The 15,306-nt window shown below is 39.3% G+C and overlaps 1 protein-coding gene across 9 annotated transcripts in view; it reads right to left on the bottom strand.

Moving 5' to 3' along the window:
* The window catches only part of NAV2 (neuron navigator 2), a 604,864-nt gene that overhangs the window by 148,200 nt on the left and 441,358 nt on the right, over positions 1–15,306 (bottom strand). For all 9 annotated transcript variants that reach the window (XM_060687633.2, XM_087877652.1, XM_034417265.3 and 6 more), the window contains 3 exons: positions 10,659–11,820; positions 8,448–8,566; positions 438–546 (listed from right to left, as the gene is read on the bottom strand). In XM_060687633.2, coding sequence (XP_060543616.2) covers positions 438–546; positions 8,448–8,566; positions 10,659–11,820 — 1,390 coding nt within the window. The remainder of the gene's footprint in view (positions 1–437; positions 547–8,447; positions 8,567–10,658; positions 11,821–15,306) is intronic.

Here is a 15,306-nt window from a genome sequence, read left to right as displayed (position 1 = left end):
GCTATGTGCCTTATCAAATAGGTCAAATGCAGTTCAGCTGCTTGTTTAAACACAATAATGTAGATCTGGTTAAAGTACGTTAAAAGAGTTTCAGAAGTAAACCTAGGTAACTTTTTAAAAAGTAACCTTTGCACCTTTCTATTCAAACATCACCTAAAAATATTTAACTAATATTTTTCCAAGACTCAGCCTTTATATATAGCCCTCTCTGAAATGGTTTCTTCCACTTCCTAAACTTTTCATTAATCTCAGTTATGCCCTAATATGGTACAGATTCTAGTTTTTCACGTAAAAGAAAAATAATGAAGTACAATGTATAGTCAAATTAATCTTTGCCATTAGTCATTCATAAAAATCTTTCGGAAATAGAAAGAGAGTAAAGAATGGGCAGTGTAGTTCTATTCCTTGCAAAGAAATAAAATTAACATGTCTCTTACCTATGGGACACCTGAGTTCCTCGTAAACTAGACATGGTCTCTTCTAAATTTTGCCGAAGGTCAGCTATATTCTTGACAGTTCGTAACCTGCGTGTTTCTGGATCTTCCGCTATGGAAAAATTCAATTTTTAGATAAGAAGTAATTAGAGTTTATCAGCAGAGTATGCACCTGTGCACATACATACACATTTCACATTTCCAACTCAAAAAAATACTTTTCTATTCTTATGTTATCTCAGATGCAGATGCTTTCTTTTTGTTCCGTTTTTTTGTAAGTGGTATTTAATCTTGGATTGAATGAAACATGGTAGGGTATAATAAATCTGATGAACATAGGCCTCTGTTGTACACTAATCTGAATTGTATTTAAAATTCAAAATTATTTGACTTATTGGACAAGCCCTGATGGCGCAGTGGTTAGAATGCAGTATTTCAGGCAAACTCTGCCCAAAATTTGCTTGCAATACTAGAGTATTGCAGTTTGTTTCTGATGGAGCTCAAGGCTGACCCATCCTTCCATCCTTCTGAGGTCAGTAAAATGAGGACCCAGATTGTTGGAGGCAATATGCCAACATTGTAAACTGCCCAAATAATGTATAAAGCACTATGGTGTGGCATATAAATCTAAGTGCTATTGCTATTTATGAATATATTCATTTCCTTCACCCCCAAACAATCTCAGGCTTTTGCTATTATGTTTGTAGCCTGGTCTTGTAAAGAAGTTCTAAAGATCAACGTGGGTTTGAAAAGTTCTGCAAGTTTTCTGTTTGGATTCCCATTCCTTTAAACCTGCAATTTTATCATCTCTGGAGATATCCAATGTACAGTTGAAAAAAATTAATCTCATTGTTTCTGAATGAGTGGCTTTTTTTTTTAAAAGAATATTTATTAAACATTTTATTTATTTATTTTATTTATTTTATTAAATTTCTATACCGCCCTTCTCCCAAAGGACTCAGGGCGGTGAACAGCCAAAAGATAAAACACAGAAATACAAAATTTAAAATAGATTAAAACAGATTAAACAATTTGGCTAAATTTTAAAATATCCCATAATTAAACAAATTAAAATTAGTGTTTAAAATTTAAATTTTAAAATTTTAAAAGGGAGAAGATTTAGGCCAGGCCAGCTTGATGAAATAAAAACGTTTTAAGCGCGTGACGGAAGGTGCGCAGATCCGGGATCCTCCATATCTCCGGGGGGAGCTCGTTCCAGATCGTAGGTGCCCCCACAGAGAAGGCTCTCCCCCTAGGGGCCGCCAGTCGACATTGTTTGGCCGACGGCACCCAGAGGAGCCCCTCTCTATGGGAGCGTACTGGCTGGTGGGACGCTATTGGTGGTAGCAGGCGGTCCCGTAGATAACCAGGTCCTAAGCCATGGAGCGCTTTAAAGGTGATAACCAAAACCTTGAAGCGCACTCGGAAGACCACCGGGAGCCAGTGCAGCTCGCGCAGGAGAGGTGTTACATGGGAGCTCCACGTTGCTCCCATAACCACCCGCGCGGCCGCACTCTGCGCCAGTTGGAGCCTCCGAGTGCACCTCAAGGGGAGCCCCATGTTACAATAGTCCAGACGAGAGGTGACGAGGGCATGAGTGACCGTGTGCAGGGAGTCCCGATCTAGAAAGGGACGCAACTGGCGGATCAGGCGAACCTGATGAAAAATCCTCCCGGTCACGGCCGTCAAGTGCTCTTCTAGAGACAGCCATGAATCCAGGAGGACGCCCAAGTTGCGAGCCCTTTCCGTGGGGGCCAATGATTTGCCCCCAATAGTCAGCGATGGCACCAGCTGACTATATCGGGACATCGGAAACCACAGCCACTCAGTCTTGGATGGGTTGAGCCTGAGCCTGTTCCTCCCCATCCAGATCCGTACGGCCTCCAGGCACCAGGACATCAGTTCAAGGGTATCGTTGGGGTGGTCCGGGGTGGAGATGTACAGCTGGGTGTCGTCAGCGTACTGATGGTACTTCACCCCGAAACCACGGATGATCTCGCCCAGCGGCTTTACATAAATGTTGAACAAAAGGGGCGAGAGGACCGATCCCTGTGGCACCCCACATATGAGGGGCCTCAGGGTCGACCTCTGCCCCCCAGTCAACACAGACTGCGACTGTGTTTTTATGGAAAAAACACACACTGATTTAAGCTATCTGAATGCAAGAATTTATAACTTCAGGCAGATTGGAATCTACCACTTATAAAATTGAAATGGAAGATTATGTTATCTATCAGACTGTATTCTCAATAGAAAAGAACTTGGGGAACATAGAAATACTGGAGTGTATCAATCTGATAAGAATATCACCTGGAAGCTCTCTAGAAAGTTAATAAACAAAGGATATCTGTCTTAGAATAAGGAGTAATGCAGGAATTGCTTTAGTGCACCACCCAAAATTCATTTTTTAATGTTATAATCATAAAAACAGATTACAGCAGTTGTTCACTCTTTATGTTTCCAAAGGGAGAACAGTTCTTGCTCCTTTACCTAAATATGTTTTAGTTATCTCCAGATCAAAGCATGTCTCAGTTCAGAAGTTTCATTTCATTCAAGAGGTTTTCCTCAAAGGTAAACATCCATGGAGTAATACAACCTTAGTCTACAAAAACATTTCGAGTGATCATCACAAAAGACAAGGCTGAGCTCTACAAGCTTGAAAAAAAAAAAACCTCTCTTCTCCATGCCACTTATTTCAATGTAACTTTATTTAAAGTATTTTACTCCAGGTTTTTTTGTGTGTTATTTAAAACGCCCTTAATGCAGCTAATAGAGATAGAATACATTTTAAAATATCAGTCAATCAGAAGTCTCAGCACTAATTAATAAATAAACTGAATAAATCCAGCAAAAAGCAGAGGAAAAAGCCACAACTTCACCAGGAAATGGGGGAAAAATGATGCTTGATTAAATTCAGGCCAAAAGTAATTTTACAAAGTGGGAGCAGCCAATGAAAAATCTACCTTCTGTGAAGATACTGGTGTAGTTTCATAGAATCCTGGTGGGACACAATGACTGGGAGACAAGCCTCTTTTACTCTTCTAATAGACTGAGTAAATTTGTGTAGGGATAAAAAGTCTCAAACACTTTGTTAATATTTGTCCTAAATCCAGGTTTAACAAGAACTTTGTGAAACCTGAAGAGCCTTTTGTAACCTTAGTTTTGAAACCTTAGTAATCCTTCATTAAAAATGTGAATAACTTCCTTCAAAAAAAAATTAAGATTAGTGCAGAAGAGTCTGATAAGGAAAAATTAATATAAAGAATGCTAGCATTTGGTGGAAAGAATAGATGGCAGTTTGAAAGGGCTGATTACTGCATGGTAGATTTCTATTCATTTTTTCAAATTCTTTTTTTAAAAAAAACTTTCTGGAATGAGTGGAAACTTTAAACTCAGTTTACAATCTATGCAAATTAGCCTTGCATCTTCTCAAAATTAGGAACTTTGAAAAGAAATACATGCTTTGGATTTAGAGAGCATAGACCCCTACCATGGACAATCCATTCCCTATTAACCCTTGAGTTCTCAGCAGCTGCCCATCAATGCAGAGACTTGGGGATTCTCCTGGACTCATGGCTGCTGCTTGTTGAGAGGATGGCAGCTTTGGCTAGGGATGTCTTTGCACAGATTTATCTTGTGCACCAATGAGCCCCTTCCTGGACTAGGAGGTCATACTCACAATCACTTATACCTTAGTCATTTCCCAGTTGGATTATTACAATGTGTTTTACTTGGGGCTGTCCTTGGAAATCACTAGGGAAATTACAACTGATCCAGCAGGTAGTGGTGTGTACAGTTTTGGGTGTTCATAAGTTAGTCATGTTATACCTCCATGGCGCGAGCTATACAAGCTCCCAGTTTCCTTCTGGGTACAGTTGGATTTGCTGGTTATGATCTTTAAAGCCTAAATGGCACGAGACATGACAATTTGCAGGACCAACTCTCCCTAAAAATATCTGCTTGTTCCACTAGGTCATATAGTGCTAGCCTAATTTTAATGGTTTTAAATTTTAAATTGGATTTTAATGGGATGTTTTTAATTATGGGCCAAAGTATTTAATCTGGTTTTAAATTGTTTTTAATTTTTATATTTATGTATTTGATCTTGGCTGTTCACCGCCCTTAGTCCTTCAGGAGAAGGGCGGTAAATAAATAAATAAATAAATAAATAAATAAATAAATAAATAAATAAATAAATAAATAAATAAATAAATAAATAAATAAATAAAGGTTCAGGTTCAGTGGTGGGTTGCCCCCGGTTTGGACCAGTTCACAAGAACCGGTAGTAAAACCGGCAAGAGGCCCCGCCCACTGCCCTGATGTTGTCATCGGCGATCTGTGCATGCGCAGAAGCTTCTATACATGCGCAGAAGCAAGGTGCGCACGCTTGCTTCACTTGCACACGCAATCCCATTGAGAACCAGTAGTAAAGGTAAGTAGAACCCACCCCTGTCCAGGTCCCTTCCCTGAAATCTTGCCACCTACTTGGACCTTGCAAGTGTGCCTTTTTCGTGCCTGCCCCTAATCTTGTGGAATATCCTTCCTCAAGTGATTTATTTATTTATTTATTTATTTATTTATTTATTTATTTATTGATTTATTTATTGATTGATTGATTGATTGATTGATTGATTGATTGATTGAATTTCTATACCGCCCTACTCCCGAAGGACGCAGGGCGATGCACAGCCATGAAATAAAACACATAGATATACAAAATTTAAAATCGAATAAAATGAATTAAATAAATTTGGCTGAATTAATACCCAATTTAAAATACCCATATTTTAAAATCCATTAAAAATTTAGAATTTACACTTAAAAGGGAGAAGATTTAGGCGAGGCCAGGCAGGCTCCCATTCTTTTAGCCTTTTGAAAGATTATAAGCACCTGGCTTTTTACCGAGGTGATAGCGCAGTGGTGAAATCTAAAATTTGTTACTACCAGTTCTGTGGGCGTGGCTTAGTGGGGGGGGTAATGTGACTGGGTGGGCATGGCCATTTTTTTTCTTTTAAAACCATTTTTTCTACAACCTCTTCAACGAAGAGGTTGTTAAAAAATGCTTTCAAAAGGCTCTGATGATCCCAGCTGAGTTGCCTGATCGACAGAGGCTTTTTTTCTTTTAAAAGCCTCTGCCGATCAGGCAACTCAGCTTGGATTGTCAGAGGTTCTTAAAAGCATTTTTTTAAAAAATGCTTTTAAAAGCCTTTGACGATCCCAGCTGAGCCACGCAATCATCAGAGGCTTTTTTTTTTACTTTTAAAAGCATTTTTTTGGCTGAAGAGGTTGTAGAAAAAATGCTTTTAAAAACTAAAAAAAAGAGCCTCTGATGATTGAGCGACTCAGCTGGGAATGGGGGGGGGGGCAGGGATTTTTGCTACCGGTTCTCTGAACCACCTGTCTCCATTGCTACCGGATCCGGTCCGAACCGGGAGCATTTCACCCCTGTGTTAATGTAACATTCTATAGATAGAAAGTATGCAATGAGGGTAATTGGAGGTTGCTGCAAGGTATCATTAGGAGATTCTTAAGGTGCAAGTTTTTGTTATAGTGCTTTATGATTGTTTTATGGTTATCAGTTTTGTTGTCATCTGCTTGTTTAAGAGAGGTGGCCATATAAATCTTTTTAATAAACAAATAAAATATGAATGGAAGTACAACAAGAGGCTTGTGGAGTTGTTAATTTAGGTCCATTCAGCCTTCTCAATCTATTGCCCTTTAGATATGTTGGAACAGCAACTTCTAAAATTCCCAGGGAATGATGATATAATTGAATTTGTCAAATGTATCTCTGGGCTGAAATGATAGAGCTTGGGTCAGCTGTAGAAATACCAAATCCCACTTGTTATCTTTAACTGCTACTTTTATATCCATACTGTACATATTTTATTAAAAGTCTATTTAGAAATCCACTGAATAGCACTAGGTACTTGTCTTCATGAAAATATTGTTCAGAGTTCACATATGGCTAAATAATAATAATCTATACTATATGAAAATCTTTACTAGTCTTTTGTACATTCATAACCTGGGTGGATGATAAATTAGGTGCAACTATACAAAAACTGAACACTGGGGTGAGTAACTTTGTGGATGAAGGATTAATTGTGAGAACAGAAACTGTTGGAAACTTTCCAAAATCTGTGTAACTTCTAAATAATAGCCAGTCTCTTAAAGATAGACCAACTTAATTACCCAAACACAGAAAACTAGTTTTTTGAAGGGCAAGAATAATCAAATGAATACCATATGAAACCAAGAGAAAAATTCTGAATCTCCAGCCTAAATAACAAAATAAACTTATGGAAAATGCTTAGCACCAACTCTGATAAAGAGCATGTTGAATAATTACTAACTTCCTTTCCATGTATTTAGCTGACTTCAGATTCAGAGGGTACCGTTAACTACTTTTAAATTCTTGATAAAGCACTGGAAAACATATTCTCTAAAAGAGGATGAGCTGAAGATACTTAAAAGAGTTTAGAGGTGTATAGATAAAACCCTGCTTTTACATAAGGCACTTAAAACTTAAACATATTTGACATTACTGCCAAGTGAGAATACATGGCTTAGAGCTTCAGTAATTTTAGGCTATTTTAGGCATTTCAAGTCTTATCTAGAAACTATTGCCATCATAGGTGGTTTTTTTCAGCATAAAAACTATACTGAAATAATAGGAGCAATTAGCATTGTATTTCCATTTTTAGACACTGAATATACAAAAATTTGGAATACTTCTATTATGAATGCAATGTTTATAGTTCCCCACCCCCCAGAAAGGATTTGCCAGTGATATCACCATTGCCTGGGGAACACCCAATTGAGGGCTCCATTCATTTCCCTGTGTAGTTGCCCACTGAAGTGGTACCCATTAATCTGCTTGTGGTCACCTGCTTTTGAACTGCTCGTTCGGCAGGAGCTGGAGTGTGTGATGGGAGCTCACCTCGCCCTGCAGCAGCAATGGGTCTTGAACACAAGCCTGCCAATTCTAACTTCGTGAGCCACCGCTCTCCTCCTATATGTTTATAGTTAACTAGCCTCAATATAACATACATACATACATACCCACATTTTAAGAATCCTTCATAGTATTAGGCCTTTGAACATACAATTGCTATTTCAAGAATCAAAACACTTTACTTAAATATTAGGAGTTCAGACAATGTCTAGAGCAGCAGTCCCCAACATTTGCAACTTAGTGGCCCAGCTGAGGCAGGGAGGGGGGATAACTGGGCCCTGTGAGTGGTGGGCCATGTGCGCACATGCAGCCCTTGCGTGAGTTGTGGGATGTCACCCGCACACACATAGCCCTTGCATGAGTGGTGGGCCTGCGCAAACATGCACACAGCCCTTGTAATTAGTGGGCCAGTGCATGCGTGCACGCAGCCTTTGCACGAGCAGCGAGCTGGCACATGTGATGGGCCGGATCATATGTGCGCAAGTGCCCACAGCCCGCCGCTTATGGATGTTGAGCTGTGCATGTGCTCCGGCCAGCCACTCATGCAGCCCAATTCTGAGTAGGCCATGGTCTGGGGGTTGAGGACCCCTGGTCTAGAACAATACTTCAGATCCACAGTTTTGTGGAGTGGGTGGGTTATTTTTTAAATAATTAAATAAAACATTCTGGCCATTTTACATAAACTTCACAATAGTTATTTAATGCAGAATTAACATTGAAAAGAAGCACAAGCGGGCATTTTTACTAAATTAGGTATAATTTTTTTAAAAAAAGCTCATTGGTAAGGATTTACATAATAGGTGAATATCCTAACTGTATTCAGAAAATAGTGTTTCCTATTTGACTTTCCTGAATAAGAATCTGAGATTAGCTGCTTTTGCAGCCAAAATACTGAAAAACTCAGTAAACATGAAACATCAGGAATAAATATGCATGCTGTCCTCACTCTCATGAAAGCAACAGCTTAAATAACAAAGGAAACCTTCTGGAAAAGCATATTTTTAAAAATCCTCTGATTCAGAGAGCCAATACACTCAACATATCCTATCTCTTACCAGAAAGATCTTCTACAATAGGTTGTCCAGTTTTTGTGCAGGGAGCAGATTCCATGTTTGTGCTTCCTCCTCCAGTATCGGACTCTGCTGTTATATTTCCTTCATTGTCTGTCTGGGATCTGAAGTACAAAATAGAGGTAAAGCAAAAAGGAAACTCATTCATTCATTCATTCATTCATTCATTCATTCGACAAAAAAGTCTGGCGTCAATATAACAATGCTTTCCAGTATAGCATTGTGTCTTTTCCACAGGATACACTAGCAGGCTGACTGTACATAATTTATTAGTCCCACGTTGTGCTATGTCCTAGAAATGGAAACAGGCACTGAACCGTAAAAAATATGAAATTTCTGCTGTCAAAAGGCCATCTGCCATCATTTTAAATAACTTCTGTACTAAATTAAGTTTCCAATCAGATCAATAGTCTGGTGACCATCATCCAACAGAGGGCAAGAGAGTTCAATGAAATAGGAATTATTCATGCTGGCTATTCTTTATCTACTTATTTATTTCATTTCTATCATAGCTATTAAAGGAGGAAAATATTTTATTAAAAATTATATGAAATTCTGCAACATAGATATGATATAATTTGCAAATGGCCAATTCATTTTTCTAATGATTCTTTGAGGAATTAGTTGAAACGGAATAGGATAAGAAATATTGAATACTGGTGGTGGCTGCCTTTTCACTGATTTACTGTATACCTCTATATCCCTGGCATTATAAACAAACAAAACAGAATATGAATTTTCCATGTTCACACCTGTATGCTGGATTTTATATTCCCTTAGGTATACTGGAGCCCTCCCCCACCCCCCCTACGTTAGTTTGGACCAACAAACACAATTGCTTCACATAAATAGAAAGCCTCAATGCATTCATTAAAAAAAAAAAAGAACTGTAGACAAAGACCAATGCTACTGCAGGTCACTTGCAGAATCACATGGTTTTTCATCTTCTATTTCAATACCATTTTGGCTGAACGTGTGAAAGAAGACAATGGATGTATTCCTGCTCTGTTCTGTTCTATTCAAATGGATAAGGTCTCCTCCTTGAGCAGGGGGCTGGACTACAAAACCTCCAAGGTCCCTTCCAAATTCTGTTCTGTTCTGTTCTGTTCTGTTCTGTTCTGCTCTGCTCTGCTCTGGTCTCCCATCCCATCCCATCCCATCCCATCCCATCCCATCCCATCCCATCCCATCCCTCTTTATCTATGGACTGATATAATAATGGCTGTTAATGATGGATGAAATTGGGCTAATAAAATATTTGGAGTGAGATGAATGGTGTTAGGTGACAACTAGTCTGTAGAAAATTAAGTTCGTATGGTGGTCTTTCTTCTTAGGAGGAGCTGGCATGCCATAGGTATAATATTTTTATTTAATCATGTAATCTATTGTATTAACTCATACTTCACCTTTTTGACTTTGTTTCTTGAACATTTTTGCTCTCAGTTTTTTTTCTAACAAATATATCTATAATCACATAAGGCACATCAGACAAGACTGAATTCACTTTTTCAGCCTCCAAAAATGTTGTCCAGGTTATGGCTTTGGTTGATGCTGGAATGTAGTAATTAACTGATTAGTTGATTACCATTGAATTATGTCAATGAAACCAGTGGAACTGGCATCTACTTTTAACCAATGTATCAAGCCAGAATATTTCTGTCGATACCATATAACTACAGAGAATAATTTTTAATTCTGAACCCAAAGCAATTCAATGCCATTAGGTTTTGGCACAAAGATAACAAAACTATGATTTGATAATATAAAATTATTGATTACACCATAATGAATTTTCTCCTTACCTACCTATCACTTTTTCTTCAAGAAAAAGAGGAGGGGAAGGAGAACCAACACGAGAAGAAGGAAACTTTTCTTGTATGCAATAGTACATCACCCTCAGCCAAATGGTGCCATATTTTCTCAAGTCAAAAGCTACACATAATCGTTAACTGTTATGCCAAGGTCACATTACAAAAAAAAGTAGCAGAGTTAGAGCAAGGTAAAAAGGCTAAAATTAGATGGGGCTGCAATTGGCCAACCTTCCAAGGACTACCTACATTCCCATTATCTCAGAATACGCACTGTGGCCCATGTCTGTTTAAAATAAATAGCACCAAGCAACTCAGCAGTTACTATGATTGTCTTCCTCCTTCAAGAAAGCTATATGACAAGTCATGATTCAAAGGTGCCCCTTACCTGTACATGAACGGAGCTACTGTGGCGGTATTTGGATGGCTGTATTGCTGTTGCGGATGAGGTAGCTGAACACTCACAGTATTGCTTCCTGTTGTCTGGGTGGTACTATTAGTTGGCCCATTGACAGCATGGCTGCTGCTGCTGGAACTTAAAGCTGACCAGCCTCCCATTCCTCTCCCATCAGTGGAGGCTAAACTTGACGTGGAACTTGAATTCTTGCAATCTAATTGTGCTTTTGGATGAGAGACGCTGGAGGCTGGCTTTGCGCTTCGGCTTCTTTCACCTTCCTTTGCAGAACAACTTGGGGCACTTGAGGATTTCCCTGTGGTGTTTTTCATCCCTGGTTTTGGTATTCCACTATGTGAAGGGGCAGCTGCTTCTTTCTTGGCACTGTTAAGCTTTCCTCCTTTTGGGATAAAGCTTGCTATCTTGGAGGATTTTTTTGGCATTTCGTTTACAGCAGGAGGGACCTGTTCTTCCTTCAGCTCTTCTTTCATGTCAGCTTTTTCTATCACGGAAGTTCTCTTGGCCACATCTTTGTTTTTTTCCTTTTCTTTTTCCTTTTCCTTTTCTTTTTCCTTCTCCTTTTCTTTTTCTTTTTCTTTCTGTTTCTCTTTCTCTTTTTCATTGCCCTTTGGGGAACTCTTTTTATTGGTCAGAGCCCGACTAAATGTCCGTTGTGCAATTCCCTTAAGTGCAATTTTGGGACTATTTGATGTGGGTCCTGGGGTGTTTAAGTTCCGATTTGCAGCCTCCATCTCCTCACTTTCTTCAAAGTTTGAGAGGCCCTCTAATCTTTCACAACTAGTGTCCCGAGACCCCGGACATTCAAGAGATGACCCTACTGCTTTGGAACCCCCTTTTGTATTGAAGAGTTTCAACTTCTCCAGCATTGATTTCTGACCATTGGGAGTAGTTTTGACCATCTCTGGGATGGGTTTGGGAGATTCCTGAACCTGCTGTTTTACAGTTAGTGTGGATGTTGTGGTTGTGTGCTTAGCACTTAATGATTTGCTGCGCCAAGGTTTAACTGCAGAATTGGGCTGGGGGATGGCTGAAGAATTATTGCAACTGGCAGCATTGTTGCTACTGCTGCTTTGAACCAAAGAGGTTGCATTTTCATTCATTCCTGTGGGTTGGGGATCTAAACTGTCTGCTGGTTCTGGGGAGAGAGAGAAAAAATAAGATACAAGATTGATTGATTGATTGATTGATTGATTTGTTTATTTATTCATTCATTCATTCATTCATTCATTCATTCATTCATTCATTCATATTTCTATGCCGCCCACTCTCCGAGGACTCAGGGTGGCTTACACCAAAGACAGTATACTAAATAGCATATTGCCCCCAACAATCTGGGTCCTCATTTTACCCACCTCAGAAGGATGGAAGGCTGAGTCAACCTTGAGCCGGTGAGATTTGATCCACTGATCTAGTTCACTGAACTAGCAGTCAGCTGAAGTAGCTGCAGTACTGCACTCTAACCACTGTGCCAGCTCGGCTCATTATTGGCACTTTAGATTTAGACAAAAGCTTCAGGTCAACATGATTTGCTTTCACAGTATTTCAGTATTTGACAGTATTTCAAAAAACAGAAATGACATTTTATATTCTATCTATCTATCTATCTCTCTATCTCTCTATCTATCCATCCACCCTCCCTCCCTCCCTCCCTCCCTCCCTCCCTCCATCCATCCATCTATCTATCTATCTATCTATCTATCTATCTATCTATCTATCTATCATCTATTTTTGGACTTGAATTAAGATCAGGTTTTTTGGGGGGAGACTAATATAATAATTTAATTTTGGCAATTAAAATTGTTAAAGGTTTTATTTCAATTGCAAGTTTACTGAAAACTCTTTTTCTTAACTGCTCTGAATCACCCAATCTACATTTGCATGTTTACCCCCATTATAGTGATATAGTTTGGAAGCTGTCTAACCAAAGCTATATTTTAAATAAAGAAACAAACATGAACTCAGTGTGTATGGAACCATCCAGCTTGATAATCCTGAAAAATAATTGAACGAACAATTCCAAATGTAACAAGAATCAAACAAAATAAAACCAGAATCGCATACCAGAATCACCACAAACCAAACTAAGTCCCCCATCAACCAAATCTTAAATATATATTTCATTTCCTAATCCACAAAGCTAAAATATACCTTTATCCTGACAAGAATTTATGTATGGTATGATCACATTTATCTTAAACTGACAGCAGCTACATTAAAAAGATATCACTGAAAAGTTTCCTTGATGAGTTCAAATCTCTTCTACGTTCTTTTTTCTGAAGGCATTTCATGTTTTTTTTTCTTTTAAAAAGAGAGCTTAAAAATCTCCCTTACTCACCTCTCGAGAGCCACTGCTTTTTAAAGCTACTCCTTGCAAACTTTCTCTTCTGGAGATATTACATCCCAATTACTGCAAACACGTCTTCTGCTAGACTGCTGATGCTTCCAATTAACTTTTGTCATCTCTCAACTGTTAGCCTGCCCTGCAGCTTGCTGGGGATTAACGGCTTTTACCTGCTATCCTGGATCCTTTAGCAACAAACGGCAACTAGAGCTTCTTGTGCTTTTTGAACTTAAAAATAAACAGCAACCGGCAGTGAACGTTTGCAGCAGTTTGGAAAAAGAACTGTGAGTGTTGTTTTCTGAATCATACACTGCTGAAGCCACAGAGAGTCTCTTTGACTTCACTTTCAACTGCTCACGGAAGAGACAGCTCTGTTAATCTCACCAGTGTGATTTGCATCAAACTGTTTCATATTTCTAAGCACACCCATCTTCCTTACTTAGCAGAGATTTAGGTTTCTAAGAGAATTCTCTTGCAGTCAACTCCCACTGTCCTAACTGAAACAGCAGATGTGCATGCTCATTTTATAGAGAGCAGGCATTGCTAGGATTGGAAGATTTCCAGAGTGTCATTAATTATAAATGATTAAACTAGATAATCTCTGTTGCACTTTTTCCCACCCTCACCCTTATACCAGAAGTTTGGAAATGGAACCAACTCAGATCTAAATGCCTCACAGAATGAACTAGATTTATAGATTTTTTTTTTTAGGTGTAGTTAAATACTTAAGCAATCCCTTTTCATTTTGCAATTGAGACAGAAGTTAAAAGTTCATTGGAGGTATGAATACACACTACACGGCTATCTAGTCAACACATACAAATCAGTTCACAGGTTATGCCAGCCTATTAAACATATGATTTTATACCCAACTGTATGCAAACTTTAAATTATCTGTATACATCAAGAAACTAATTTAATTCTAAGGCATCAGCTGCAGCAAGGTCCACTCCTCTGCTCGCCACAGAAGTCCTTATGCCACCAGACTTGAAATTTTGGGCTTAGACAACCTAGAACCATGATGGCGAACCTATGGCATGCGTGCCACAAGTGGCACATAGAGCCATATTGGTGGGCACGTGAGTGTTGCCCTAGCTCAGCTCCAGCGTGTATGCACACGCTGGCCAGCTGATTTTCGGGTCTTCTGAGCCCACTGGAAGTCGGCAAAAGGGCTGTTTCCGGCCTCCGGAGGGCTCCAGGAGGGTGGGGAAGGCTGTTTTCGGCCTCCCCAGGCTCCTAGAAAGCCTCTGGAGCTCGGGGAAGGCGAAAAATGGGCCTACTGGGCCCACCGTGCCACCACATGCCAAAAGCGGGAGGAGCACGGGGGGTGACGAGGGCATGCAGGGGGGAATTATGGGTGTGGGCACACATACGCGCGATCACCCCACACACCCCCACTTTTGGCACGCGATGGCAAAAAGGTTAGCCACTGACCTAGAACTATGCTACCTTCGGTCTGACCTAAGCATAGTACATAAAATTATCTATTGCAATGTCCTACCTGTTGATGACTAATTCAGCTTCAACCACAACAATACACGAGCACACAATAGATACAAATTTAAGGTAAACCACAATAAACTTGATTACAAAAAATACAACTTCAGCAACAGAGTGGTCAATGCCTGGAATACACTATCTGACTCTGTGGTTTCTTCCCCCAAACCCCATAACTTTAACCTTAGACTGTCTACTGTTGATCTCACCCCATTCCTAAGAGGTCTGTAAGGGGCGTGCATAAGCGCACCAACATGCCTACCATCCCTGGCCTAATATCCCTTTTTATTCATATCCATTTCATGTACCCTGTTTCCCCTAAAATAAGACATCTCCTGATAATAAACCCAATTGGGCTTATGCACTTTTGATTGCATGCACTAAAATAAGTCCTCCACTGAAAATAAGCCCTCCCTGAAAATATTTAAACGCATGTGCAGCTGGTCCCTGTCATTTCCCCTGGTTTCCTTCATGCACCCCAAAATAATAAGACCTCCCCGAAAATAAGGCCAAGTGCTTATGTCGGGGTTAAAAAAAAATTTAAGACAGGGTCTTATTTTCAGGGAAACACGGTATTAATAATCATGTTTATACTTATATCTGTTATCTAATACATGCTTGACAAATAAAATAAATAAAATAAATAAATAAATAAATAAATAAATAAAGGAGGAATTATTCATTATTTTATGCAAAGTTCTGTATCCCATCCTTCTGATGGGTACGGACCATTCCACTGCATGTGGAATTAAGATATTAAAGGTTGCTTTGAACGCTTCCAGA

This window comes from Pantherophis guttatus, chromosome 1 (assembly GCF_059756535.1).
Source record: "Pantherophis guttatus breed Tessera chromosome 1, ASM5975653v1, whole genome shotgun sequence".
In the NCBI taxonomy this organism is placed as follows: domain Eukaryota; kingdom Metazoa; phylum Chordata; class Lepidosauria; order Squamata; family Colubridae; genus Pantherophis; species Pantherophis guttatus.
Note: the sequence above shows the minus strand (reverse complement) of the source record. Positions and strands in the feature narration are given on the sequence as shown.